Source organism: Zingiber officinale, chromosome 2A (genome assembly GCF_018446385.1).
Source record: "Zingiber officinale cultivar Zhangliang chromosome 2A, Zo_v1.1, whole genome shotgun sequence".
Lineage (NCBI taxonomy): Eukaryota > Viridiplantae > Streptophyta > Magnoliopsida > Zingiberales > Zingiberaceae > Zingiber > Zingiber officinale.
Genome location: NC_055988.1, coordinates 132,402,030 through 132,427,759, shown reverse-complemented (window position 1 = coordinate 132,427,759; position 25,730 = coordinate 132,402,030). Strand labels below are relative to the sequence as shown.

Here is a 25,730-nt window from a genome sequence, read left to right as displayed (position 1 = left end):
GGGAACCCTCGTTGTAAGGGGTCAACGCCACGTGGAAGTCAAATAGCCGGACGGTCCATCGAAGAAGGTCGGACCAGCTAGGCCGACCGGAGAAGGGGTCTGACCGACCGGGCGGCCGCCCGGTGTTTAGCCGATGGCAAAAGGCACCCCTATGGAAGTCGGGGTTCCGGCGCTCATTGGGCGAGATCGTAGGGCCAAGCGGACAGCACACTCGGCCGAAGACATGAAGCATACTGCTAACAGTCGCCACAACACATTACTGATAATTTCCCGAGTGGACCATCATATATGACCGGTCGGACGGAAGGTAGAGGTGGGTCGGTCGGACTCCCGGCAGGAGTACGGGGAAAAAGACAAGGGACGTCTTCTGACAGCGGATATGCTCCACAGGTAGGCCATACTCCAAATCTTATGACGGGGTTCCGCTATCCCATCAAGGACATGCCTGGACTGTAGCAGTATGGGTCAGGTAAGCTTTCTGACAGACACATACCGAGGTATGGGCTACGGACACGTATGTACCTCGGTGGACGTGCAGGAGCTCTTTCACCGCTCTATATAAAGAGCCTCATACTTCGCCGGAGGTACACATTCTAATATTTTGAGAGCCACTTTTTCACTGCTTGCTTGTCTGACTTGAGCGTCGGAGGGTCGCCGTCGGGAACCCCCTCCCGGCCCGACTTCTGTGCAGGTTCGCCGGAGCTTCGTGAGACTAGCCGGAGATCTACATCCGCGACCAGGAGAGCGCCACGTGCCCAGCGTTCGTGGATTCAGCATTCGGACAGGATCAATTTAGCACTGTCTGTGGGAACGCTCTTGCATCCGATCGAAAGCAATGGACGAGGTTGGACGACCGCATTCGGTAATGCTCTCCACAGAGGAACTTGACGCGTTGATCGAGACAAGAGCTGCCAAACTTATGGAGCAAAGACAAAAGTCACAAGCTGAGCGGGCGGAGCAGCAAGCAACATCAGCATCAGGCGGCCGAGCGGAGGCACCGCAGGCCACCGTTGCATTTCATCGAGCCCTATTCCGCACCCCCGAAGCCGCAGCAACTAATAGAGATCGGGAATCTTCTTATGATGAAAGGCCTAGACGGGATGACAGAAAAGGAAAAGCCCCCCGAGCGGACGCATCGCCCGAGCGGATTAACCGCCAATTTTCAGAGGCCATTCTAAGAGACCCCCTGCCCAAGCACTATGTGCCTCCGACGATTAGCGAGTACAATGGGACAACCGACCCGGATGATCATCTGGGTAAGTTCGATAATACAGCTACTCTCCATCAATACACAGATGGAGTAAAGTGCCGAGTTTTTCTTACCACTCTCTTGGGATCGGCTCAACGGTGGTTTCGGAGGCTGCCGGACGGATCCATCACAAGCTTCAAGGACTTCCGGACGGCCTTCCTCCATCACTTCGCAAGCAGTCGGCGTTATCAAAAAACCAGTGTTAGTCTGTTTGCCATCAAACAAGAAGCCCATGAATCGCTCCGGGCTTACATCCAGCGGTTCAACAAAGTGGCCATGGATATTCCAATGGCCACCTCGGAGACCATGATGAATGCCTTCACACAAGGCCTAGTGGATGGGGATTTCTTCCGATCGCTCATCCGAAAGCCGCCCCAAGACTATGATCACATGCTACACGGCCAACGAATACATCAACGTGGAAGAAGCGCAAGCAGCCAGGAAAAAAGAAACTCCAACCGAGCGAGCTCCTCCTACCCAGCGGAAACAGCACGCCGCCCATCAGCCGCCCAGAGGACCGAGGGCCGAAGCAATCCGCTCCCCCCATGTCAGGTCTCACGTGCAAGAGGTAGCTGCCGCCCGGCCCAAGCCAAAGAAGAAATGGACCCCGATGTTCTGCTCCTTCCACCGGACGGATACGCACAACACAAGGGATTGTCGAAGTCTTCCCTTCATGGCTCATCCCGTGCCCCGGAATGACGGCCGACGGTCTCCCTCAGTCGACAGACGACATAGAACTAATGAAGCCGATCGGACGCGAGCTGATAGGCGACAGCAACAGACTCCTGATCGACATCGCTCTCCAAGGCAGGAGAATCGCCGAACGTCAAGAGAACGGTTTCGACCATCCGCTCGGGAAGAAGAAAATAGAAGTAATACTTCCCGAGGTGAGATCAACATTATTGCTGGCGGGCCGACCGGAGGAGACTCCAACCGAGCAAGAAAGGCGAGCGTCCGGCAGCTCCAGATCCATGCAGTCGGCTGCAGCCGAGAGCGGGCGAGTGGACCCGAAATCATTTTTGGGCCTGGGGACTTGGAAGGAGTTGAAGTGCCCCATGACGACGCTCTGCTCATCAAAGCGGTAATAGCCAACTACACTATTCACCGCGTTCTTATTGACACAGGAAGCTCGGTCAACATAATATTCAAAAAGGCGTTCGATCAACTACAAATTGACCGTGCCGAGCTGCTTCCCATGACAACCCCCCTTTACGGGTTTACGGGCAATGAAGTCCTTCCAGTTGGACAAATCCGGATGGTCATCTCACTGGGAGAAGAGCCGCTCAGGAGGACGCGGACAGCGAACTTCGTGGTGGTAGACTCTCCCTCCTCCTACAACGTCATTCTGGGACGACCGGCTCTCAGTGAGTTCTGAGCGGCCGTCTCTACCTTCCACCAGAAGATCAAGTTCCCCGTCGAAGATAAAGTGGGAGAAGTACGGGGAGATCAACTGGCAGCTCGACGATGCTACATTAAAATGGTCCGAGCAGAAGCAAATTCCGCTCGGAAATCGCCACGGATCGAGGTGAATGCTATAACTGAAAAGCCTCCCTCTTTAGTTTATGAAGAAAAAGAGGAAGTGCAGATACACCCGACCCGATCGGAGGCCACGACATTCATCGCGTCCGATCTAGAGGCAAATCAGAAAGAGGAGGTGATCCAATGCCTCAGAAGAAACCATGATGTCTTCGTCTGGTCGACACATGAGCTGCCCGGAATTTCACCAAGTATTGCGCAACATGAGCTCCACGTCCGACCGGACGCTCGTCCAGTAAAGCAGAGAAAAAGAGATTTCAGCGCTGAGCAGAACGCCATCATCCGGGCGGAGGTGGAGAAGCTTCTAGAAGCCGGCCATATACGCGAGGTGCAGTTCCCGAGCTGATTGGCGAACGTAGTATTAGTCCCCAAGCCGGGCAACAAGTGGAGAGTATGCATAGATTTTCGGGATCTTAACAAAGCTTGCCCGAAAGACTTTTATCCTCTGCCCCGGATAGACCAGCTGGTGGACTCTACGGCCGGCTGCGAATTAATATGTATGCTCGACGCTTACCAAGGCTATCATCAAGTGCCGCTCGCCTGTGAAGATCAAGAAAAAGTCAGCTTCGTGACGGCCGACGGCACCTATTGCTATAATGTGATGCCGTTCGGATTGAAGAATGCGGGAGCCACATACCAGCGCTTGATGAATAAAGTATTCAGAGAGCAGATCGGGCAAAATCTAGAAGTGTACGTGGATGACATTCTCATCAAGTCCGCCCGAGCGGCCGATCTCTTCAAAGACATGGAGGAAACCTTCCGAACGCTACGCAAATATGGAGTCAAGCTAAATCCCCAGAAGTGCCTGTTCGGAGCAAAATGAGGGCGTTTCTTAGGTTACATAGTGACCGAGCGGGACATCGAAGCAAATCCCAGCAAAGTGAAAGCTCTACAAGACATGCCGCCTCCAAGAAATACAAGGGAAGTGCAACGTTTGACCGGTCAGATAACTGCTCTGTCTAGATTCATCTCCAAAACTGCCGACCGGAGCCTTCCTTTCTTCAAAATCTTGTGCAAGGCCACTAAGTTTCACTGGGATGAAGAGTGCGATCGGGCGTTCGAAGACTTGAAGGCATATCTGAACTCTCTCCCGGTATTGGCCAAGCCGGCTGCGGGTGAGCCACTTTGTATCTACTTGTCTTCAACCGAGCAAGCAATCGGCTCGGCATTAGTGAGGGCGAGCGGAGAAGAGCCTGTGTATTTCCTTAGTCATATTTTAAAAGATGCTGAATCTCGCTACACTGGGCTCGAGAAGCTGGCTTTCGCTCTGGTCCTCGCCGCTCAGCGCCTTCGTCCATACTTCCTAGCGCATACCATAATTGTCAAAACCAATAGCCCGCTCGGGCGTGTATTATTGAATCCAGAAGCGTCCGGGCGGCTCATCAAATGGACGATGGAGTTAAGTGAATTTGACATCCAATACCAGCCCCGCTCGACAATCAAAGCACAGTCCTTGGCTGATTTTGTGACTGAAGTGCAGAATTCAGAGCCGGAAGTTATGTGGAGAATATTTGTGGACGGATCATCCACTCGGCTCGGAAGCGGGATTGGAATACTTCTGCTCTCCCCTCAAGAAGAAAAGACGCACTTATCCGTCCGGCTGGATTATAAAGCCACAAACAATGAAGCAGAGTATGAAGCCCTCATAGTCGGCCTGCAGGCAGCACGGCATGTGGGAGCCGGTCGGGTAACGCTTCATTCGGATTCGCAATTGGTCGCGCAGCAGCTCTCTGGTACCTTCGAAATCAACAGTGCTCGGCTCAAGCTCTACGCTGAAGCTTTTGAGAAACTTAAAGCCAATTTTAGAGAAGTCATTGTCCAGAAGATACCCAGAGCAGAAAATCAAGCAGCCGATGAGTTAGCCAAACTCGCGAGCTCAATAACGCCGATCGCCATTCAGCAGCCAATTGAACAAGTATTGTTGGTGGCGCACGTCGACCGTATGGAAGGCCTTACGTTTTCGGGCGACTGGAGGACGCCCATCACGGAGTTTCTGCGCTCGGGCGTCACACCGTCCGATCAGAATGAAGCCCAGCTGCTAAGGAGGAGAGCCGGTCGGTTCACACTCATCGGTGATCAGCTTTACAAGAAGGCTTTCTCACGCCCTCTGTTGAAATACGTGAGCTCGGAGGACTCGGCTTACATCCTCCAAGAAGTACATCAAGGATCATGCGGAGGACATCCGGGCGGATGATCGCTGGCTAAGAAGATCCTATTGGCCAGATACTTCTGGCCAACCTTACAAGCAGACGCCGCTCGGACCGTGTCGACGTGCCTTTCGTACCAGAAGTACCACAACTTCTTCCACAGACCGGCAGAGGAAATGAAGACATCAACAGTCTCATGTCCGTTCGATCAGTGGGGAATGGATATCGTGGGTCTATTTCCTATGGCGACCGGGCAGCGAAAATTTCTGCTGGTGGCGGTCGATTATTTTTCCAAGTGGGTGGAGGCCGAGCCGCTAGCCAAGATCACTGAACAGATGGTCAAAAAGTTCATCTGGCAGAACATCATCTGTCGATTCGGCATCCCTCGTCGGCTTATTTCCGATAATGGGCGGCAATTCACAGGGAAGTTGCTCGAGGATTGGTGCAAAAGCTATGGCATCGAGCAACACTTCACGTCCGTGGCCTATCCCCAAAGTAACGGTCAAGCCGAGGTAGCCAATCGGGAAATCCTTCGCATTCTGCGCGCTCGGCTCAACCATTTGGGAGGAAGTTGGGTGGATGAAGTGTCGGACGTCTTATGGGCCATCCGAACGACTCCAAAGGAAGGGACGGGCGACACGCCTTTCCACCTGGTGTATGGCGATGAAGCGGTCATTCCTATTGAAGTCGGCGTCGAGTCCGTCCGGATCCAGAGCTATGATGCTGGAAACGTCGAACGGAGGAACATGGAGCTGGATTTGGTCGACGAGGAGCGAGCAAAGGCGTCCGTTCGGCTAATGGCGTACCGGCAGCGGATGAAGCAAAACTACAACCGCCGCGTAATCCCCAGATCGTTCCAGGTCGGTGACCTTGTCTGGAAGAAAGTCAAGCCGATCGGCGACGTCGGCAAGCTGGAAGCTCCCTGGGCGGGCCCCTTCAAGGTTATCGAAAAGCTCCGCTCGGGCGCTTACTATTTGGAGGATGAAGACGGACGGCAGCTGGATCGACCATGGAGCGCGAATCATCTCCAGCCTTATCGAGCTGGGTGAAAGGTGCACTGATGTATCTCATTTTGGTGTATATTCTAGTCGCCCATGTCCTTATAATGCAGGAAGCAAAATTAATTCAAAGGATGGCCAACGGGTTTGCCGAGCAGCAATATTAAAGTTAGCCTTAAAAAGGCCGTCGAGCTCCGACGTTAAATATCAAGAGACGAGCCAGCGTCTATAAACGTCCGAGCGAAAGGCCGTCGAGCTCCGACGTTAAATATCGAGAGATGAGCCGGCGTCTATAAACGTCCGAGCGGAAGACCATCGAGCTCCGACGTTAAATATCGAGAGACGAGCCGGCGTCTATAAACGTCCGAGCGGAAGGACGTCGAGCTCCGATGTTAAATATCGAGAGACGAGCCGGCGTCTATAAATGTCCGAGCGGAAGGCCGTCGAGCTCTGACGTTAAATATCGAGAGACGAGCCGGCGTCTATAAACGTCCGAGCGGAAGGCCGTCGAGCTCCGACGTTAAATATCGAGAGACGAGCCGGCGTCTATAAACGTCCGAGCGGAAGGCCGTCGAGCTCCGACGTTAAATATCGAGAGATGAGCCGGCGTCTATAAACGTCCGAGCGGAAGACCGTCGAGCTCCGACGTTAAATATCGAGAGACGAGCCGGCGTCTATAAACGTCCGAGCGGAAGGCCGTCGAGCTCCGACGTTAAATATCGAGAGACGAGCCGACATCTATAAACGTCCGAGCGGAAGACCGTCGAGCTCCGACGTTAAATATCGAGAGACGAGCCGGCGTCTATAAACGTATAAAAAGGCAATTGCCCCAGAAACTCGCCTTCAATATCGTTCGAACGTTCCGCTCGGCCCATCACCCAAAAGTACTTCATCGGTATTTAGCGAACGATCTCTGTTGTCCACGCGGAATATTAAGTAGTCGAAATATTACATATTAAGCTGAGCGGAAGGGCAATGCCAAATACTTAGTCGAAGGATTAATACCAGAGAGGTAATAATGGTCGAGCGGATAAACACACCTTTTGGTTATAAAAGGAGACAGCAAATACAAGAAAAACATTGCATTAAAGGTAAAGCTTTAGGTCGAGCGGCCTAATTACAAAAGAGGATGATATCCGGGCGAGTGGCAGAATTACAGAAACTACTCAATAAAATCATAAAGGGTTTTTGGGATGTTATCCAGAAGCGCCACCTGATCGTTGGCCGGAATATTAGTGGACTCTGGAAGAAGGCCCTTGGACTTCAGATATGTCATGGTAGCATTCATAGCCAAGTCGAAGGCTGTGTACATCCGCTCACAAATTTTCTCCGAGAATTCGGGCGAGCGGATGTAGCCCTGTCTCAAGGCAGCGACTCGACTCGGCTCGGCATCTTGATATTCTTTGAAAGCCGCCTGGGAGCCAGCGAGGGCCTCGTTCAGATTCTGGAGCTTTTCCGCGTCGGCCGAGGGGCCCGTCTTCTCTCTGTTGAGCTGCTCCATCAGCTCTTTTACCTTCAGCTCTAGGCCCCGAGCCTCCACGTTCTTTTTATCCAGATCGGAGATGGCCGTATTTTTTTCGAGTGGTGGCCAAGGTTAATTTCGTGTCGAGCGACTTGACTTGTCGCTCGGACTCGGCCAAGGCGTGGGCCTGATCAGCTGTTTTCTTCTGCTCGGCTGCCAGCATATTCTTAGCCCTCTTAAGCTCCTTCTGCAGCTCGGAGTACGATGGGCCTTGAGAGCCGGACGGACCGCACGTCGCCTTCAGCTGCCTTAACTCCTCATCCACCATGGCTAGGCGGTTGGAGACTGCAATCTCCTCCACCCATCTCTGGCAAAAGAAAATTAGAGTTGTTAGCATCCGATCGGAAAGAATGCATACAAAACTTCAGAGAGAGCGAACTTACCCCAGTGGCTTCCCGCATGTGGCTATTGGCCAAGTTTCGGAGGGAGATCAGCGCGGTGCGCGCCCGAGCATCGGCCCACATCTCGGCTAGGGGCCCCTTCAAGGTAATGGTATGCTCGGGCGCGGTTGGTCGGTCGGCCTCTGGTAGCAGCTCTTCAGTTGGTAGATGAAGAGTAACCCGAATCGTGCGGCCAGGGCCATGGGTCGTCTGACCGACAGTCGGAAGGGGATCAGAAGCCGGCGCAGAGAATTGTGAATGAATGGTCGAGCGTTGGACTGAATGACGAGCAGGCAGAAGGGTGCTAACTGGAATAGCCTCAATTGGCGCAGCCGGCTCGTCCCATTCAGAAGGCGTCCGATCGGACGAAATGGTTTCGGCCTCAGGCGCCTTGCCTCGAGCGATTGCGGTGGCCCGGTCGGAGGGTTGGACCGCGGAGGTAGCAGAGCGCAGCGGAGTCTCCACCCGACGCCTCTTTTGTAGAGGCTGCTCCTCCTCCCGAGCGGAACCTTCCTCGGGGGCAGTTTGTTCTCCGGGGGGGTGGCTCCGCTGGCCACGTTTTGTTGAGAAGCTTGAGCGACCGACTGAGCTTGAGTCCCGCTCTGTCCTTCATGGGAGCCGACCGGCTGAATACCCAGCGCTTCCATTTCCTTGGCCGCCGCGGCCTCTAGCGCCGCCGCCTTTCTCTTCAGAACGCTGGCCATCACCGAAACCATGACGATGTCAGCTGCAGGAGAAAGAAAAGAAATCAGTTAGCAATTAAAGCAAATGCCCAAGCAAAATTCTTACCGAAGCCGGTCGGAAGAGGAGTCCGTATGGGACTCAGGCTGAAGATGTACATCACTCCTTCGTGAAGAAGCTTGTTGATGTCAAGTCGCAGACCGGCTAGTATATTTGCAGCGTGGAGATAGTCCGGTCGGGTCTTGAATTTCTTCAGCTCGGGAGTGGGGGGCAAGTTGACTTGCCACTGGGTCGGGAAGTTTGCCTGATTGGGCATACGGATGTAGAAAAAATAATCCTTCCAATGTTTATTGGAAGTAGGTAATTTGTTGAAGAAGACTAATCCGGGCCGAGCTTGGAACATGAAGGTGCCCGGCTCGGCTTGCTTAGGGTAGTAGAAATAAAAGAAGACCTCCGGTCGGAGGGGGATGTTGTGAATTTTGAACAAAACGACAACACCGCAGAGGAGACGAAAGGTGTTGGGTACTAGACTGCCGAGCGGCACACCGAAAAAATTACAAACATCTACGATGAAAGGATGTACAGGGAACCGCAGACCGGCGGTAAATTGATCGCGGAAGACACAGAAGACTCCGCGCGGCGGCCTGTGTGGCCGAGCGGAAGGACCGGCTAAAAGAAGTTCAAAATCTTTGGGGATTTTGAAATTATCGGTTAGAATGTCAAAGTCACGCTGGTCAAATCGTGACTGCATGGTAGTGTACCAAGGGCCGAGGGACTGGTCTTCGGGGTGGGAAGAGCTAGCCATGAGCCGATCGAAAGGAATCGAAAAGGCGAAGAGGCAAAAGGAGAGAGACAGCGAACGAAAGAATATCTCGAGGATGAAAATATGGAAAAGGAATGTAAGGAAAGCACCGGAAACAAGGAAAGATGGCCTTACGATGAGAAGGAGCGGAAAGAAGGCGCCGGAGGTCGTCGGAAGGCAGAAGTGGAATCGCCGGAGCTCCAAAGCGCTGGCGGCAGGGGTCGAAGTCGCGGAGGCAGATAAGAGAAAGAGAAGAAAACGAAGAATTTATAGGGTGGAGGCCGGGCGGCCTCCACCGTCGGATCCAGGTCACGGGAATCAAAGCGTGCATTGGGCCGTCCATTTCGAATCGCTTTGATCACATCAAAGCACCATGCCACCGCCGCCGTACGATGATGGCATTGTGCCACGTGGCATTCTACCATTCGAAGCATTTAATGAACGCATGCTCAGCCTTAATGTCGAAGATTGGCGTAGATTACGAGGAGATCCGATGAAGGCCACTATTGATTCACTCAAGGCCATCTCTGCGGTAGGCCGATCGGAGGATACTAGCACGAAGGAGCCGCCCGGCCAGACTCGCAGTCCAGTCAGTCGGACTAATCGCCTCCTTCGACTAGACTTGAAGGGGAGGCAAGTGATCCGGCGATAAGAACAGGGGACCCTCGTTGTAAGGGGTCAACGCCACGTGGAAGTCAAATAGCCGGGCGGTCCATCGAAGAAGGTCGGACCAGCTAGGCCGACCGGAGAAGGGGTCTGACCGACCGGGCGGTCGCCCGGTGTTTAGTCGATGGAAAAAGGCACCCCTATGGAAGTCGGGGTTCCGGCGCTCATTGGGCGAGATCGTAGGGCCGAGCGGACAGCACACTCGGCCGAAGACATGAAGCATACTGCTAACAGTCGCCACAACACATTACTGATAATTTCCCGAGTGGACCATCATATATGACCGGTCGGACGGAAGGTAGAGGTGGGCCGGTCGGACTCCCGGCAGGAGTACGGGGAAAAAGACAAGGGACGTCTTCTGACAGAGGATATGCTCCACAGGTAGGCCATACTCCAAATCTTATGACGGGGTTCCGCTGTCCCATCAAGGACATGCCTCGACTGTAGCAGTATAGGTCAGGTAAGCTTTCTGACAGACACATACCGAGGTATAGGCTACGGACACGTATGTACCTCGGTGGACGTGCAGGAGCTTTTTCACCGCTATATATAAAGAGCCTCATACTTCGCCGGAGGTACACATTCTAATATTTTGAGAGCCACTTTTTCACTGCTTGCTTGTCTGATTTGAGCGTCGGAGGGTCGCCGCCGGGAACTCCCTCCCGGCCCGACTTCTGTGCAGGTTCGCCGGAGCTTCGTGAGACTAGCCGGAGATCTACATCCGCGACCAGGAGAGCGCCACATGCCCAGCGTTCGTTGATTCAGCATTCGGACAGGATCAACATGTATATTCCCTGACAGATTGTTATAATTCTCTGGCAATGTTATCTTCTAGAAGGAGTCTGACCGACTCTTTAGCCCACTTGAAATATACTGGGAGTCGTGCTCCAGAGAAGTGGAGAGTTGAGCCCCTAAGATTTGACCAGTGCTAGGGTCGACCGACTTTATGATGAGAATCTTACATTAAAGTATGGATCAGGGCCCCGTATGTTCGATTGATGTTGGGTCGGTTGGTTGTAGACTAGGAGTCCGACCTTTGTAAAGTGGGAAGCTGAGCCCCGTAGGTCTGATCGGTGCTAAGTCCAATTGGATTTATGTTGGGGATTTGGCATCCGCCCGGACAAGATGTCCGGTCAAACTTTATGTCGGGAGTTCATCTTGCACTTAGCCGCAATACTTAAACATAGAGTTCGGTCTAGCCGAGGATGTACCTAACGTGTTCGATCGCCTTTTGGTCAAATAAGCCAGATCATTCGATGGTGATACTCGACGATGATACTGGACTTATTTTGATATAATACCGATATAACCCGAAAGTTAACCTATTATTGACTTTAACCATTATATCAATCTATTTTCTTAATGTTGAATCTCACTTCAAAGTCCCACCTTACTAGCCATATCAGTCGTAGTTATTAAAAATCTTTTGAGTTTTCACCACATGTATGAACTCATGTCAAAAGAATATTAGTAACCTTATATATATACTGGAGCATGGAGATTATAATATTGCTTATACCATGTGGATTGAGGAGCAAAATAAGCAGTAGCATGTGAAAATACTCACCAACATCCATGCAGTTAATCCACAACCTTAGCTAATATGCATGCCAATATATAATTAACTAAGCATTAACGTAGCATCCCATCATTCGCCCAAACCTTTGCTTAAAATTAAGTTAATTTTTTAAAAAAGTTGTTCAATCTAAGCACGCGGGTAATGACGCCCTGGTTTTAATAGTATGAAATATTTGATAAATATTAGTTTGTAATTGAGTGTGGAGGTCCGTGGAAGGTAAGTATACGTACCCTGCATGCATGGCTGCATGCAAGCAAGCAAGTTGCTTTTAGCGTACGTGGTGGTCAGTCTGCTTCCCATGCACGTAATGAACGTCCCCAGAAGCCTCCCCCTTTGCTTAGTTCCTCGGGACTCACCACATGACCTCGCACCAAACCAAGAAGGGAACAAGCCAAATGCGTCAAGCAAACTACTCTCCCAATCCCCAATCCTTTCTTTCTATATAAACGCAGCTCCTCTCCAGTTCCTGGATGATCCAAATCCCGATGGATGGATTCATATGTCTACTTCTTCCATGCATGCGAGCTAATGCTTGAATTTGAAGCTAACTCAAACACTTCATCTCTAAGGTAGTTGACACGGAATTTGTAGCAGGCAGGATCGAATATGGAATGAGAATATTGACAGGATTAATATAGAAATTATAATTAACCTTGCAAGCTAGCTCCTATGCCCATTCATGTTTATCTATCAGAACTCAACTACAGGAGGGAGGATCCCTAAATATACTCCTTTGACCGAGTTACTACCCTAGTCATTTGTTTGAAAATAGTAATATATTGTATAGATTAATGCAGTGATCTTATTTTTCTCATACATCTAAAAGACCGAGTTACTACCCTGTCCATTGCAAGCACTTTCTTATTTACTATCCATAGAAAAATTTTATAAAGTAGGGCCCATCAAAATTAATCGGTGTAAGTAAATATACGATGTCAATTTTATATAAGAGTGTGGGCATATACACGGGCCTCTCGTGTAGGCACGTGTGTGACACGTCGTCCAGCAACACTTGGAAATTAAAGCTGGCACGCCTAAACCATGTAAAGACGAATCGATGGAAGACTTGGTACACAGGCAACAACAGAGAAATTGAAAAAATAAAGTAGGTAAAACAAATTACAATTAATAATACATATTCAAAAAAGAAAGAAAGATGAAAGAGGAAGACACAGCGTAGGCTTTTACACGTCGCTACCCTTTGTTGTTATATATGCGTATCTTACGCACTTTGGAAGCATGCAATTGCATGCATACATGCGCATGCACGTGAAACGAGTTGACGAAACGCCAAGGAGCATCCATCTGGCGCTCTTCTCCTAAAGGTAATACCAACCTTGCCCTGACTGGCTGGCTTCATATGCCCTACAACACACGAGCCTTATCCCTCTAGGGTCGAACTGCGCATTGTGGTGCAGTTGGAGTTGTACTGGACAAGTTAGCTAGGTGTCTGTATATATATATATCTAAAAGTTAAATATTAAAAATGGGAGATGTAGCTTAGTTACCTCTAAATTAAGGCAGTTAGCAATATATGTTTTGCCAGATGTCAAGCCCTCACTGGGCAATGGGACATCATCCAAGGCTCAATGAATGTATTGCAGATCTCTCAGGTCTCCTTTCCAAGTCAATTATTACAGTCAACACAGATGGAGACTATTCCTCCAAGTGGTTAAGCATTACGATAAGGGTTTTGTTTGGGAGATGCTGATTGGGAGGCAGGAACTGTCTATATATATGTATTGTGCAAGAAAATTAAGCCTTATCTGTAATCCAGACGAATTATACATATATTTGTGGTAAACAAGCAAATATCTTTGGATTCCTGGTTGTATCCGTTGGGTTCGCTTTTGACTCGGGTGCTATGAGAGTGAATGAGGGAGAGAGACAGGCAACTTTATTGGATTTGCAGGGAAGAAGACACAAGCAGAGGCAGGCTTAACCCCAACGCAAAGGTGAAGAGTTAACCCTGGTCCACGCGTGAGTAAAAAAGCAAGCAGCTAATTAATTATTTATTTGAAAGAAAAAGCTGCTCACGAGTCGCGCATGCCAAGCCAATAAGCCATGCCGCCACCTCCACGTCGCTTTACTTTAGGGCCTAGCTACTCTCCCTAAAGCTAATTTATTTATTATTATTTTTTTTAATAAAAAATCCCGTGAAAGCTTTTTTATTATGACATTCTTGAGTTTCTCTTGAACTTGACCATACGTGAACCTAAAATAAAATTAGTTTCTCAACTAAGGATAAGAATATGATGCAAGATGGTAAAACAAGATTGAAATTTGTTCTTTATTTTTTTTTTTATGAAGGAAATTTGTTCTTTATTGTTAATATGAAAAAGACAAAGGTTTTTGTTTTCTGAAACTCCATGTCCTCTACTGAACGGCGCATTGAACAAAAAACACTTCTTTTTTGCATTCTATACAGAAGAAAAGAAGGAAAATAAACATTCGAGTGAAGAAAAAAACAACGGAATTAAATAATTAAAAAGGCCTTGCACGCACCAAAAAAAATCAAAAATAAAAAACCGCCCTCCTTTCTCTTTCGCAGGAAACTCTATTCATCATCACTCGTTACCAGGCACCTCCGGCGGACCACCACCGGCGGCTGCTGCAGCGTCGAGCCACCGCTCCATGGGAGCGCACTCTGCCTTGTGCACTAGCTTCCAATGGAGAGCTTGGCAGGCCCTCGAACAGTAATTGACAGCGCCACAGACGGAGCACCGCCGGAATTCGTGGCGGCGCGTCTCCGGCCGGCCACAGCCGGTGTGGGAGCAGAGTCGGAGACCCTCGTCACCCTTCCCGCCGCCAGGTCCTCTCTGCGCGAACCACTCTGCCATGAACTTGTTCGCCGGATGCGATTCCGGAGGCGGGACGTTGCAGCCGTAATCGCTGAGGAGCGAGCAGCCGGAAGCCAGGGCGTGGTGGTGGTTGTGATTCTGCCGCCAAGCTGCATGGGAGGCGTATGAGGACCTGAGAACGGATGCTAGCTCTCGGGCGTTGGCCTGGACAAGGAATCGCCGGCCCTCGGCGACGTTCCGTCGGACTCCATAACCGTCCTGGAGGCAATGGCCGAGCTCCCGAAGCGCGTCGACATGGCCGAGAAACGCCGCGTGGGCACACAGTGCCACACCGGCGTGAAGGTCTTTGTCTCCCTTGGAGCCGCCGCTTCCGTTGAACTGAATCACGGCGAGGGAGTACAGAGCCGCCGCGTGAGACGCCATCGCCGCCCGGGCCATCAGCGCCGCCCCGCTTCCCCTGTTCTCTAGGCAGTAGAATCGAATCTGCATACCCAATTTTCACACAAAGATCACATCTTTATCCTTCGAATCTCTCGAAACCCTTCAATTTAGTCGATGAATGAACACCTACCATTCCCAGCACGTAACAAGCTTCAATGTTTCCGGAATCGGCGCACTGCTTCAGGAATTTATGCGCCGAATCCGACCAATTTTTAGCCTTAATTACGAGAGATTTCAGAGACGCCTTGGCAAGAACAAGGGGATTCCATCCCAATTCTTTCAATCTCTTGCATCTATCAAATTCAAGAAAAAAAAATTATTTTTGATCACATATATATATATCTATATATAAAATGGGCTAAAGTTATCACGGCAAGTGAGGCTGTGCGTACGTTAGCGTCACGCTCACAAGATCCGAAGGTGAACCAGCGGTGGCGCTGAGTTTGCAGAGGATGGAAATGATGAGGTCGTCAGGGAGGCCGTCGAAAAGGTCGGCCTTGTCGGAAACGGGTCGACCCTCGTCGTCCAAATTCTTGTCTTCGCCGGAACCCCCTCGCCGCCGCCTCTTCTGGCTCCGGTTGTTGGTCGTCTTCTCCTCCTCCGGCGACCTCCTCCATTCGGGCTCCCGCTTCATCCCGGGGTAGCTGATCAGGCCTCGCCTCGTTCGCATCTCTCTCGCACGTGTTTCGTAGGCAGGAAGAGGTGAGGCGACAGCTACGGCGAAGGCCAAGGCAGGCGAGAGGGATAAGGCTGCCATGGGCATTTATAGTGGTGTCCGGAGCGGAGAGAGACAAGACCAAACAAGGGTCGGGGCTCAAAGGACTTCTCTACCATTTCTACTTCTAGGAATCACAACATTACCACAGTCAATGACCGTTGACCGTCGGTTGGGCAACATTATCGTCCGATACAATTTTGCTTTTTGAATCCAAATAGGAAAAATGATTTAATCAAGTATCGATTAATTGCCGCGAAAAGAATGTGGAAACTATCCCGTCAAATTTGTAACTACCATAACGACCGCGTCTCAAATAGGGCTCTCAAATTTCCATACAGGGCAGCCTCATCTCATCTCCTGGCTTTCAAGTTTTAGGTAAAAAAAATAATAATAATAAATCCAAACAAATTCCTTTTCTTTCACTTTGTTGGTTTCAACAAGTGTCTTACCCCAAATTAGAGTGTCTTACCATTTGAGGATTCTAATTTAACTGTCTCGGTTAGCTAAATGCTGAGCGAGGGGTAGATGACCCCATTCAAAATCGACCATTTAACTATCAGTTCACAATTTATGCATAGTTCATCATATATATATATATATATATATATATATATATATATATATATATATATACACATGTGTGTGATGCGGTGATGATGAGAGGTCCTATCCCACTGTTACGGTGAAGGTCAAAGTCAAGATGGTCAACGGACGGATGATTTTGACCGGTCGGACAGGGCATATACCGATCGTGGGTTAAGCACCGACCCACCATCTCCGACATGGACTAGTAATCAAACCAACGCTCAAGGGACGCGTAGAAGCCGAGCCGAACGACTCTCCCGCTCGGCACGACAGTGGATTTCTGCTCGAGCGATCATCCCGCTCGGCCCAGCAATGGACGACACTTAGACGAGGGACTTTCAGCCAAGCGGCTATCCCGCTCGGTGCGGTAGGGATATTAGAGTCCTGGCCGGGCGGCCATTGCGCTTGGCCAAACAACACACAACGAAATGTCCTTCGACATCATTTTCGGAGTTAGTGCCGCTGATGGGCACCATGGTCAGACAGAGGATCGTACGGCAGAAGCCTCCACTGTCACTTCAAAGATATACTCAGCCCATTAAGATGCTGTGTCAGGGACACTTTACTGACATGTCTTCTCAGGGAATATTTAGGAAAGCGTGCCCACTTTAAGAAGCGTGCACACACACTACAGGAGCCCTATATAAAAGGGAGTCTAGGCATCGGCGGAGGTATGCTTTTCTCACGATTTCTACTGTTGCGCTACAATTCTCTTTGCTTCTTGCTTCCCCGGAGATTGACTTGAGCGTTAGAGGGTCATCGCCGTGGACTCCTTCCCTGGCTCGGCATTGACACTGCTTGTGTTGCAGGCGGGAGCGAAGTCCACTGGAGGTCAGCAAGAGCGACACATCCTCAACATTCGTCTCCCCGACTTTCGGACAGGATCATATTTGGCGTCGCACGTGGAAGCGGATAAAGTCCTCATTCACTCGGATTCCCAGCTAGACGCCCAACAACTATCCGGGGCCTTTGAAATAAGTAGCACCCGGCTAAGGGTCGATGCAGAGGCTTTCGAAGAGCTGAAGGCCAACTTCCAAGAAGTGGTTATACGAAAGATCCCCTGATCGGAGAACCAAGCGGTGGATGAGTTAGCGAAGCTGCCCAGTTCGATAATGTCAATCATCATACATCAGCCGATCAAGCAAGTCTCACTAGTGGCCCACATCGACCATATGGAGGGAATCACCTTCTCGAACGACTGGAGGACGACCCTGACAGAGTTCCTATGTTCAGGAAATACACCTGCCGATCTAGAGGATGCTCGTCTGATAAAAAAGAGGGTCAGTCGGTTCACGTTGATCGGCGACCATCTCTATAAGAAAGTCTTCTCCCGACCCCTACTCAAGTGTGTCAGACTAAAAGAAATCGATTACATCCTGAATGAGGTGCACCAAGGCTCTTGTGGAGGTCATCCGATTGCGCATTGACTCTAAAAATACTTTTGGCCAACCCCCCAGGAGGATGCCACTCAGACGGTAGCCACTTGCCTGTCTTGCCAGAAGTACCACAACATGCCACACCGACCAACTGAGGAAATGAAAGCGTCCACGGTATTGTACCCGTTCGACCAATGAGGCATGAACATCGTGGGGCCTTTTCCTATGGCAACCGGTCAGCGCAAATTTCTGCTAGTGGTGGTCAACTACTTCTCGAAGTGGGTAGAGGCGGAGCCACTTGCAAGAATCACCGAGCGGATGGTCACCAAGTTTATTTGGTAAAACATTATCTGCCGGTTCGGAATCCCACGCCGACTCATGTCTGACAATGGGAGGCAATTCCTCGGTCAGGAGCTTAAAGAATGGTGTGAAGGCTATGACATCCAACAGTCCTTCACCTCGGTGGCCTACCCCCAAGGCAACGATCAAGCGGAAGTCACCAATCGGGAGATCCTCAGAGTCTTGTGTGCTCGGCTCGACCACATGGGAGGCAGCTGGGTCGACGAGCTCCCTAGTGCGCTATGGACTCTCCGCATGACTCCGAAAGAGGCAACCGATGTAACCTCATTTCAGTTGGTGTACGACGACGAAGCAGTCGTCCCAGTGGAGGTCGGGGTAGAATCCGATCGAGTGCATCACTACGACAAAGGGAACGCCGAACGGAGGTTGATGGAGCTTGACTTGGTGGACGAAGCAAGGGCAAAAGCTGTCGTTCGAATAATGGCCTACCGACAACGCATGAGGCAGAATTACAATCGGCGGGTGATCCCGAGGTCCTTCCAGGTTGCCGACCTCGTCTGGAAGAAAGTAAAGCTGGTCGGCGACATCGCCAAGCTCGAGGCACCATGAGCGGGACTGTTCAAGGTCATGCGGAAGCTCCATTCAGGCGCCTATTATTTAGAGGACGAAGAAGGGAGGTAACTCGAGAGGCCCTGGAGCACGAACCATCTTCAACCCTATAGGGTTGGATAAGAGGTGCACAAGTGAATCCTGTATTTCATAGCTATTGTATATTTGTTGAATGCAGGGCAAAGTTTGAATAAAAAAAGAAAAGGTCTCTTTAAGCGCATCTCCATCAGCGGTCAAGCGACGATCTTAAACTCTCGTCTCCATCAGCGGTTGAGCGGCGACCTTAAACTCTCGTCTCCATCAGCCATCAAGCGGTGACGTTAAATGCGCATCCCCAACAACGGTCGAGTGACGACCTTAAACCCTCATCTTCATCAGCGGTCGAGCGGCGACCTTATACCATCGTCTCCATCAGTCGTCGAGCGACGACGTTAAAGGCGTGCCCCCAACAACGATCGAGTGGCAATATTAAACCCTCATCTCCATCAACCATCGAGCAGTGATGTTAAACGCGTGTCCCCAACAACGGTCGAGCGGCGACCTTAAACCCTCATCTCCATCAGTTGTCGAGCAGTGATTTTAAACGTGTGTCCCCAACAACAGTCGAGCGGCGACCTTAAACCCTCGTCTCTATCAGCGGTTGAGCGGCGACCTTAAACCCTTGTCTCTACCTTAAATCGTCAAGCGGTGACGTTAAACGCAGGCCTGCTTCCAATCGTCGAGTGGCGATGTTAAATCCGGACCTTCATTAAATACCCAAGTGGCAACGATAGACCCGAGTCTAAGCGGCCGGTCAAACGGCTGACTGCGAATAAGGGTTGCTCAAAAGCCCCCAAATTTGCAGATGAACAACCCGTTCTGGAGAATGTACCAAAATACTTCAAGCTTTGTAACTTAGAAAGAAAGGTGAATCGAGTAGACATGCATATAAACTACTGCTGATCGGAAAAGTTATGAGGCTGCAGTACTAGCGAGAGAAGACCAGAAAACAAATAGTAAGAATAAAAGGGAGCTTGGCCGAACGACCTGGCATGCATTAATACTTAAAAAGTTTACAAAAGGGGAGATTACAAAGATAAGCCCTCAGCCTCACTCTAGGTAATCTAGCACGTCGTCGGGCAGAGCGGCTGTGAGCGTATCCTGGCTTATGACCTTGCTCGTCACAGCGGTCGGCAAGTGGTTCCCCTCGCGAAGCTGACAATTGTCCCTTCGATTACTAAGTTGAATAGTTGAAGGGCCCGATCGGTGAATGTTACGCAACTCCAAGTATATGGTTTCTTCATCAGTAATATATAAGATTTGTCGAATCCATAGGGGATGTTGATTAAGCACTAGAGATGTCGCAAAGTAAGTTATCTAGACGGTCGAAAGTTGACTTTGGCGCTTGCCAACTAACGAGAATGATTGAAGAGAGAAAGAGAAGGATGAGAGAATCGATCTTGTAGGGAATTGAGCTTTGGGAGATGGATTCTAGGATTTTGGTTTCATTATAATGGGATTGATGTATTACGTTCTATCATTTACTCATTGTCCATCAAGATGCGTTCACCGGAAGCTAAAACAATCATCCTTAAGCACTAAATAGAGAAGATCCCTGTAAAATCCTGTTACGGTTAACTCTTGTCACTAGGGTGCCTTGGTAGATCACAAGAACGCAACTCTAATTGGTGTCATTAAGGATAGAAATAAGGGATTGGTTTGGTCTCTTACTTCCTTGCGGAGAAGTTGCCTCTCATTTCGATGAAATACCCTAGATGTCCGTGAACGGATTACCCCTGCCACTAGGGCCCCTCGGGTATACGATCTAAGATACTCTCTCTCTACGAGGTTAGCAATTCCTACACAATCAATTAATAGCATAGTAGTTGAAACAAAGCAAGCGAAATCATCCAATGAATAAAGACATAATTATGAGTCTTACATCAAAACCAATTCAAAACTACTCCCTACATCTATAGAAAAGGAGATCTACTCCATTGTGAGGAAAGAACAACCCCAAAATATGAGGTAAAACATACTTACAACCCTTGATGTGAGAAGAAGGGGAAGAAGAGATGCTTGCCGAAGTTTCCGATGTCTTGGGGATGCCTTCTTTTTCTGGAGATGGACGGAACATCAAGAGATGGCGGTGGATGAAGCTCTAGGGTTTCCCCCAAAGGGGAGAACCCTTTCCCAAGGAGAGGGACGAAGTCCCGAACCAAAGATACCCCCAAGAATAGGGTTCTTGACCCTTATATAAGTTAGGGCACGGGCACCGCACGGCCCGTGCCACGGTCGTGCGAGATCCACACGACCAACTGCTTCCTCCCTTCGGGTTGAGTGGCACGACCGTGTGAGATCCGCACGGCCGTGTATTCCTTCTGCTCTGGTTACCCCGCACGACCATGCAGAATTGACACGACCGTGCCTTCCTTCTGCTCTGGTTACACCGAACGGCCGTGCAAAATTGACACGACCGTGTATCAAGACCGTGTGGACTTGTAGATCCTTTTAGCACATCCTAACGTGGTATTCTTGAGTTGAGGTCTTCATCAAAGTTGTAGATCTTGAAGTTATCTACAATTCTGTATAAAGAATAACCCAAAACTCTAACTGAGCATAAAGTTATGGTTATTTTGGTTTTAGTTTATAGTGCTTTGTTTCTGCTCCAAATCGCATCCTGTCAACAAGAAAACACACAAAGAGCAGATTTCTGAACAAAATAGTATTTATGTTGAATATATGCTAAGAGAGGTGAACATGCACAGAATATACGTGAATAAAGTAAGTGAATGTGCGTCAAAACATTTATAAATGATCATAAGATCTATGCACATCAGTGAACTTAATTGTCACATAACGCGTCCGAACGAAGGTAGACTTGCTTCATGGATTCAAACCTACTCCCTTTGGAATCCTGATAAATCCATAGCACCGCACGGGAGCCCTCCAACTCATCATTGGCGGCGGCGATTTGATCGCGGAGGGATTTCTCTTCGGGCGAGCGGCTGTTCCGCTCGACCATCAAGAAATCTTTGGCCTCCTTGAGCTTCTGGGCAAGGCCCTGGGCCTCCTTGTTCTTCAATTCGAGATCGTCGATGGTTCGTTGCTTCCTTACAGTGGCCGACTCTATCTTCTTGTCGAAGGTGGTGACTTGTTTATTGAGCCGAGCTAACATCACCTCCTGATCCACGAATTTTTTCCGCTCGACCTCCAGAAGTTTATTACTCTTCTCCAGGTCAGCCTTCAACTTCTCAACCTCAAAGATCGACGACCCTTGGGAGGAGGAGGCACCGCTCGAGAGTTTGAGTTTCTTGAACTCATCCTCCAAGAATGCGAGCCAGTGGCGCATGACCAGGCTCTCCACCCAGTACTACGGATAAACAAGAAAAGGTTATAGTTGAACGGAGGTAAGCCATGAACTTACATTAAAAAACTTGCACTGGTAGCCATTTGGATACGACTGTTGGCAAGGGTGCCTGGAGGTAGTATCGCCGCACGGATCCGTGCATCCTCCTAGACTTTGGCAAGCAGTCCCCGGATGAGGATCTGGTGCTGGGGGGTCCAGGACTGGGCGCTCGGCTCACTATAGTCCTCTGTTAGCAGATGGAGGATTGTCGTAACAGACCGTCGGTCGCTCAGGGTCGAGTGAGCTGAGGCCTCAAAACCGAAGGTCGGTAGGATGCTGGAGTGCTTAATGTTCGAAGGTTTAGGCCGTGGTGGCATGAAGGCCACGGGTGATGTGGCGAAGGTATCCTACGGTAGCTCGGCCATGGAAGGCGTCCGATCGGACGATGAAGCCTCCCCGGTTGTTGGAAGAGGAGCCGAAGTTGAAGTTTTGACCCTCTCGGCTGGCTGCCCGCCCGAGGTAGCAGAACGTGAAGATGGCTCCGCTCGGCGCCTCTTGCGCCTGGTCAGTGGCACGTCCGAGGAGGCTGTGCCCGATGGCTCCTCGACAGGAATTATAGGGCGTTGCTCGGTTGGAGGCTGTGAGCCTGGGGTGGCTCCTCCGCTCGGAGCATGGATGGTCTCGCCTTCGCCCACTTCCACGGGTGCCTCCTCGCTCAGGCCGAGTGGATCTTCGTGGGAGCCGACCGGTGGCAGACCTCGGGTCGCCAACTCTTCAGTAGCCACTACCTCGATCACGACGTCTGAAAGTTTTGCCTTGTCGGCCATCCACACGCGCATCATCACTTCGACTACAGGAGAAAAAGAAAAATCAGTTAGCATCAAAGAGAAAGGATAAAGTAGTTGCATACCTAGGCTGGTCGGGAGCTGGGTGCGGATCGAATTGAGGCCAAAGATGTAGAGGATACTCTCAAGCAGCAACTTGTGGATGTCGTACTTCTGACCAGCCAACATCGTCGCAACATTTAGATAGTCCGATCAGCTCTTGTAGCTTTTCAATGGGGGTTGAGGCGCCACTTTCAGCTGCCAACGCGTTGAGAATTCTGGCCGCTGGGGAAGACGCATAAAAAAGAAGTACTCCCTCCAATGTTTATTGAAAGTTGACATTTTATCAAAAACACTAAACCGATCCTAGACTGGAAGAGGAAGGTCCCCGACTCGGACAGGTTTGGGTAATAAAAATAATGGAAGACACATAGGGTAAGAGGGATGCCGTGCAGCCGAAACAAGACAACGCCGCCGCATAGAAAACAGAAGGAGTTCGGCACGAGTTGAGTAAGAGAGATGCAGAAGTATTTACAAACTAAGATAATAAAAGGATGGATAGGGAATCACAGATCGGCGATGAAATGATCCCTGAACAGACAGATGCATCCGGTCAGCGGGGCATTTGACCGATCGGACGAGGAAGGAAGAATGATCTCATGGTTGGATGGAATTTCGAAGGCGTTTCTAAGGCCCTCAGCATTACCCTCATCGAACCTGGACTCCATGATGGTGTACCAGAGCCCAGGGATAGAGGCCGACGACTGTGAGGAGCTGGCCATTACGAAAACGGGCGGAAAAAGGGGACTGGAAGGAGGAAAGACGAATCGAGAAAAGAAAGGCGGCCACTAGAGGGTCATCGGAACAACAGAAAGTAGAATGCTTGAAAGAAAAGGTGACGGGATGAGAGCTTACTGGGAAAATGGGAGACGGAGGATCGCCAAAGGGCAAGACGTAAAGAACCGCCAGAGCTAAGCGCGTGGAAGCACAGAGGTCGTCAAAAACACAGCAGCGAAAGCGTGGAGAAGGCGACAACGCAGCGGGTTCATATACCCTAGGCTCGGCCGACCGGAGCCGTCCGATCTAGGTCGCGAAAACCTAGGACGAGATCTCGCCATTGAATTCAAACCGCCAAGCATCGCAATCAATGCTTGTCACGTTAGACGTGTGGTGGCGGTGGGGGTGACACGTAGCATGCTACCACGGCTTGACAGTTAATGCAGGCATGGGAGTATGTTCTGCCTTAATGAGAGGGGATTTGCACATTTCCCAAGAAATCGAGGTGACGTCAGCCTAGCTCGCACTCACCCGAGACAACCCGAGGAAAATTTCTACAAGTGACCTTTGTCCGCCCGATTGGATAGAGGGAGCGTGCTTATGACCGAGCGACAAGCTTCAAAAGGCCGATCGACGAGGATTGGGCTTGTTCTGATCGGAGTCCATACAGTGATGAAGACCGATCGGGAGGGAATCTACTCACACAATGGTCCAGTTAGTCGGACTACAACCTCCTTGAAGGGGAGACTTGTGATGCGGTGATGTTGAGGGGCCCTGCCTCGCTGCCATGGTGGAGGTCAATGGAGGTCAAAGCCAAGACGGTCAACGGACGGATAGTCTTGGCCGGTCGGGTGGGGCATATGCCGACCGTGAGTTAAGCACCGACCCACCATCTCCGACACGGAGTAATCAAACCAGCGCTCAAGGGATGCGTAGAAGTCGAGCCGAGTGGCTCTCCTGCTCGGCGTGACAATGGATTTCCGGTCGAGTGACCATTTCGCTCGGCCCAGCAACGGACGACACTTGGACAGGGGACTTTTAGTCGAGCGGCTATCCGGCTCAATGTGGCAGAGATATCATGCGGCAGAGATATCAGAGTCCTGGCTGAGCGGCCATTCCGCTTGGCCAAACAACAGACACAGCGAAATGTCCTTCGACATCCTTTTGGGAGTTAGTGCCACTGACGGGCGGAATGGTCAGACAGAGGATCGTACGACGGAATCTTCCACTGTCACTTCAGAGATATGCTCAGCCCGTTAAGGTGCTGTGCCAGGGACACTTTACTAACATCTCTTCTCAGGAGAAGCTTGGGAAAGCGTGTTCGCTTTAAGAAGCGTGCATACACACGCTACAGGAGCCCTATATAAAGGGAGGTCCAAGCATCGATGGAGGTATGCTTTTCTCGCAATTTCTACTGTTACGCTACAATTCTCTTTGCTTCTTGCTTCGCCGGAGCCTGACTTGAGCGTCGGAGGGTCATCGCCGGGGACCCCTTCCATGGCTCGGCACTGACGCTGCTTGTGTTGCAGGCAGGAGCGAAGTCCACCGGAGGTCAGCAAAAGCTCCACATCCCCAACATCCGTCTCCCCGACTTTTGGATAGGATCAATATATATAAATTTATAAAATTATTTGATATCCTTGGATTTATTAAAAATAATTATATAGTTAAAAATATTAATTAATTATTAAATAATTAATTAATATATAATAAATGATTTTAAATTAATTAATAAATAAATATACATTATTAAAAATAATAATATAATAAACCAAACTAGTTATTAAACAATTAATTAACATGTTAAAATAAAAAAAATGATTAATCGAGTTAAATAACGTCAGCTCAATATCCTTTAATTGCACGCCTTATTTAGAAGAAAAATCTTTACAAAATACGTTATATCTGAGAATCAAATCCTAATATCTGAGTGATAATTATACGTCATTCTACTCTACCATAGCCCCCGAGAGCATTAATAGGTACAGTGTAATTGGTTAGGATGCTTATTTCTAATATGAAAGATCCTAATTCGAATCTCTATACCAATAAATTAATTTTTAAGATATATATAGAAATTAAAAAACAAAAACACATATTAAAACAAAAAAACATGCCAAATCGGCAGGGCGCCCCGCCAGTTCGGTGGTTAATCTGGGCTGGAATTATCGGACTGGTTACGGTTCGATCGGGACCGAATCAATGGGTAAATGGCTGGGTTGGGTCTGGTGAGAAGTTGAGAGTCGAGAGAGTTGGATGATAGCACACATAAACTGTTTACCATTCAATTAAGATGAAGTTAGGTTCGACCAAGTTAGAAGAAATTAAGGGTATTAAAGTCGACTATTATTCTGTATGAAAAAAATAGAAACATAGTTCAAGCATGAGTCCCCAAGTAAAACTTAGTTAAT

At 49.7% G+C, this 25,730-nt stretch overlaps 1 protein-coding gene across 1 annotated transcript; it reads right to left on the bottom strand.

Annotated features, from left to right (window-relative positions):
• Positions 1-14,108: 14,108 nt before the first annotated feature.
• Positions 14,109-15,587, bottom strand: LOC122042355 (F-box protein At1g67340-like). Its single transcript, XM_042602415.1, has 3 exons — positions 15,195-15,587; positions 14,933-15,095; positions 14,109-14,844 (listed from the first exon to the last, which is right to left on the bottom strand). The coding sequence occupies exons 1-3, from the start codon at positions 15,563-15,565 to the stop codon at positions 14,128-14,130; spliced, it is 1,251 nt and encodes a 416-aa protein (XP_042458349.1). The 5' UTR covers positions 15,566-15,587; the 3' UTR covers positions 14,109-14,127.
• Positions 15,588-25,730: the final 10,143 nt, after the last annotated feature.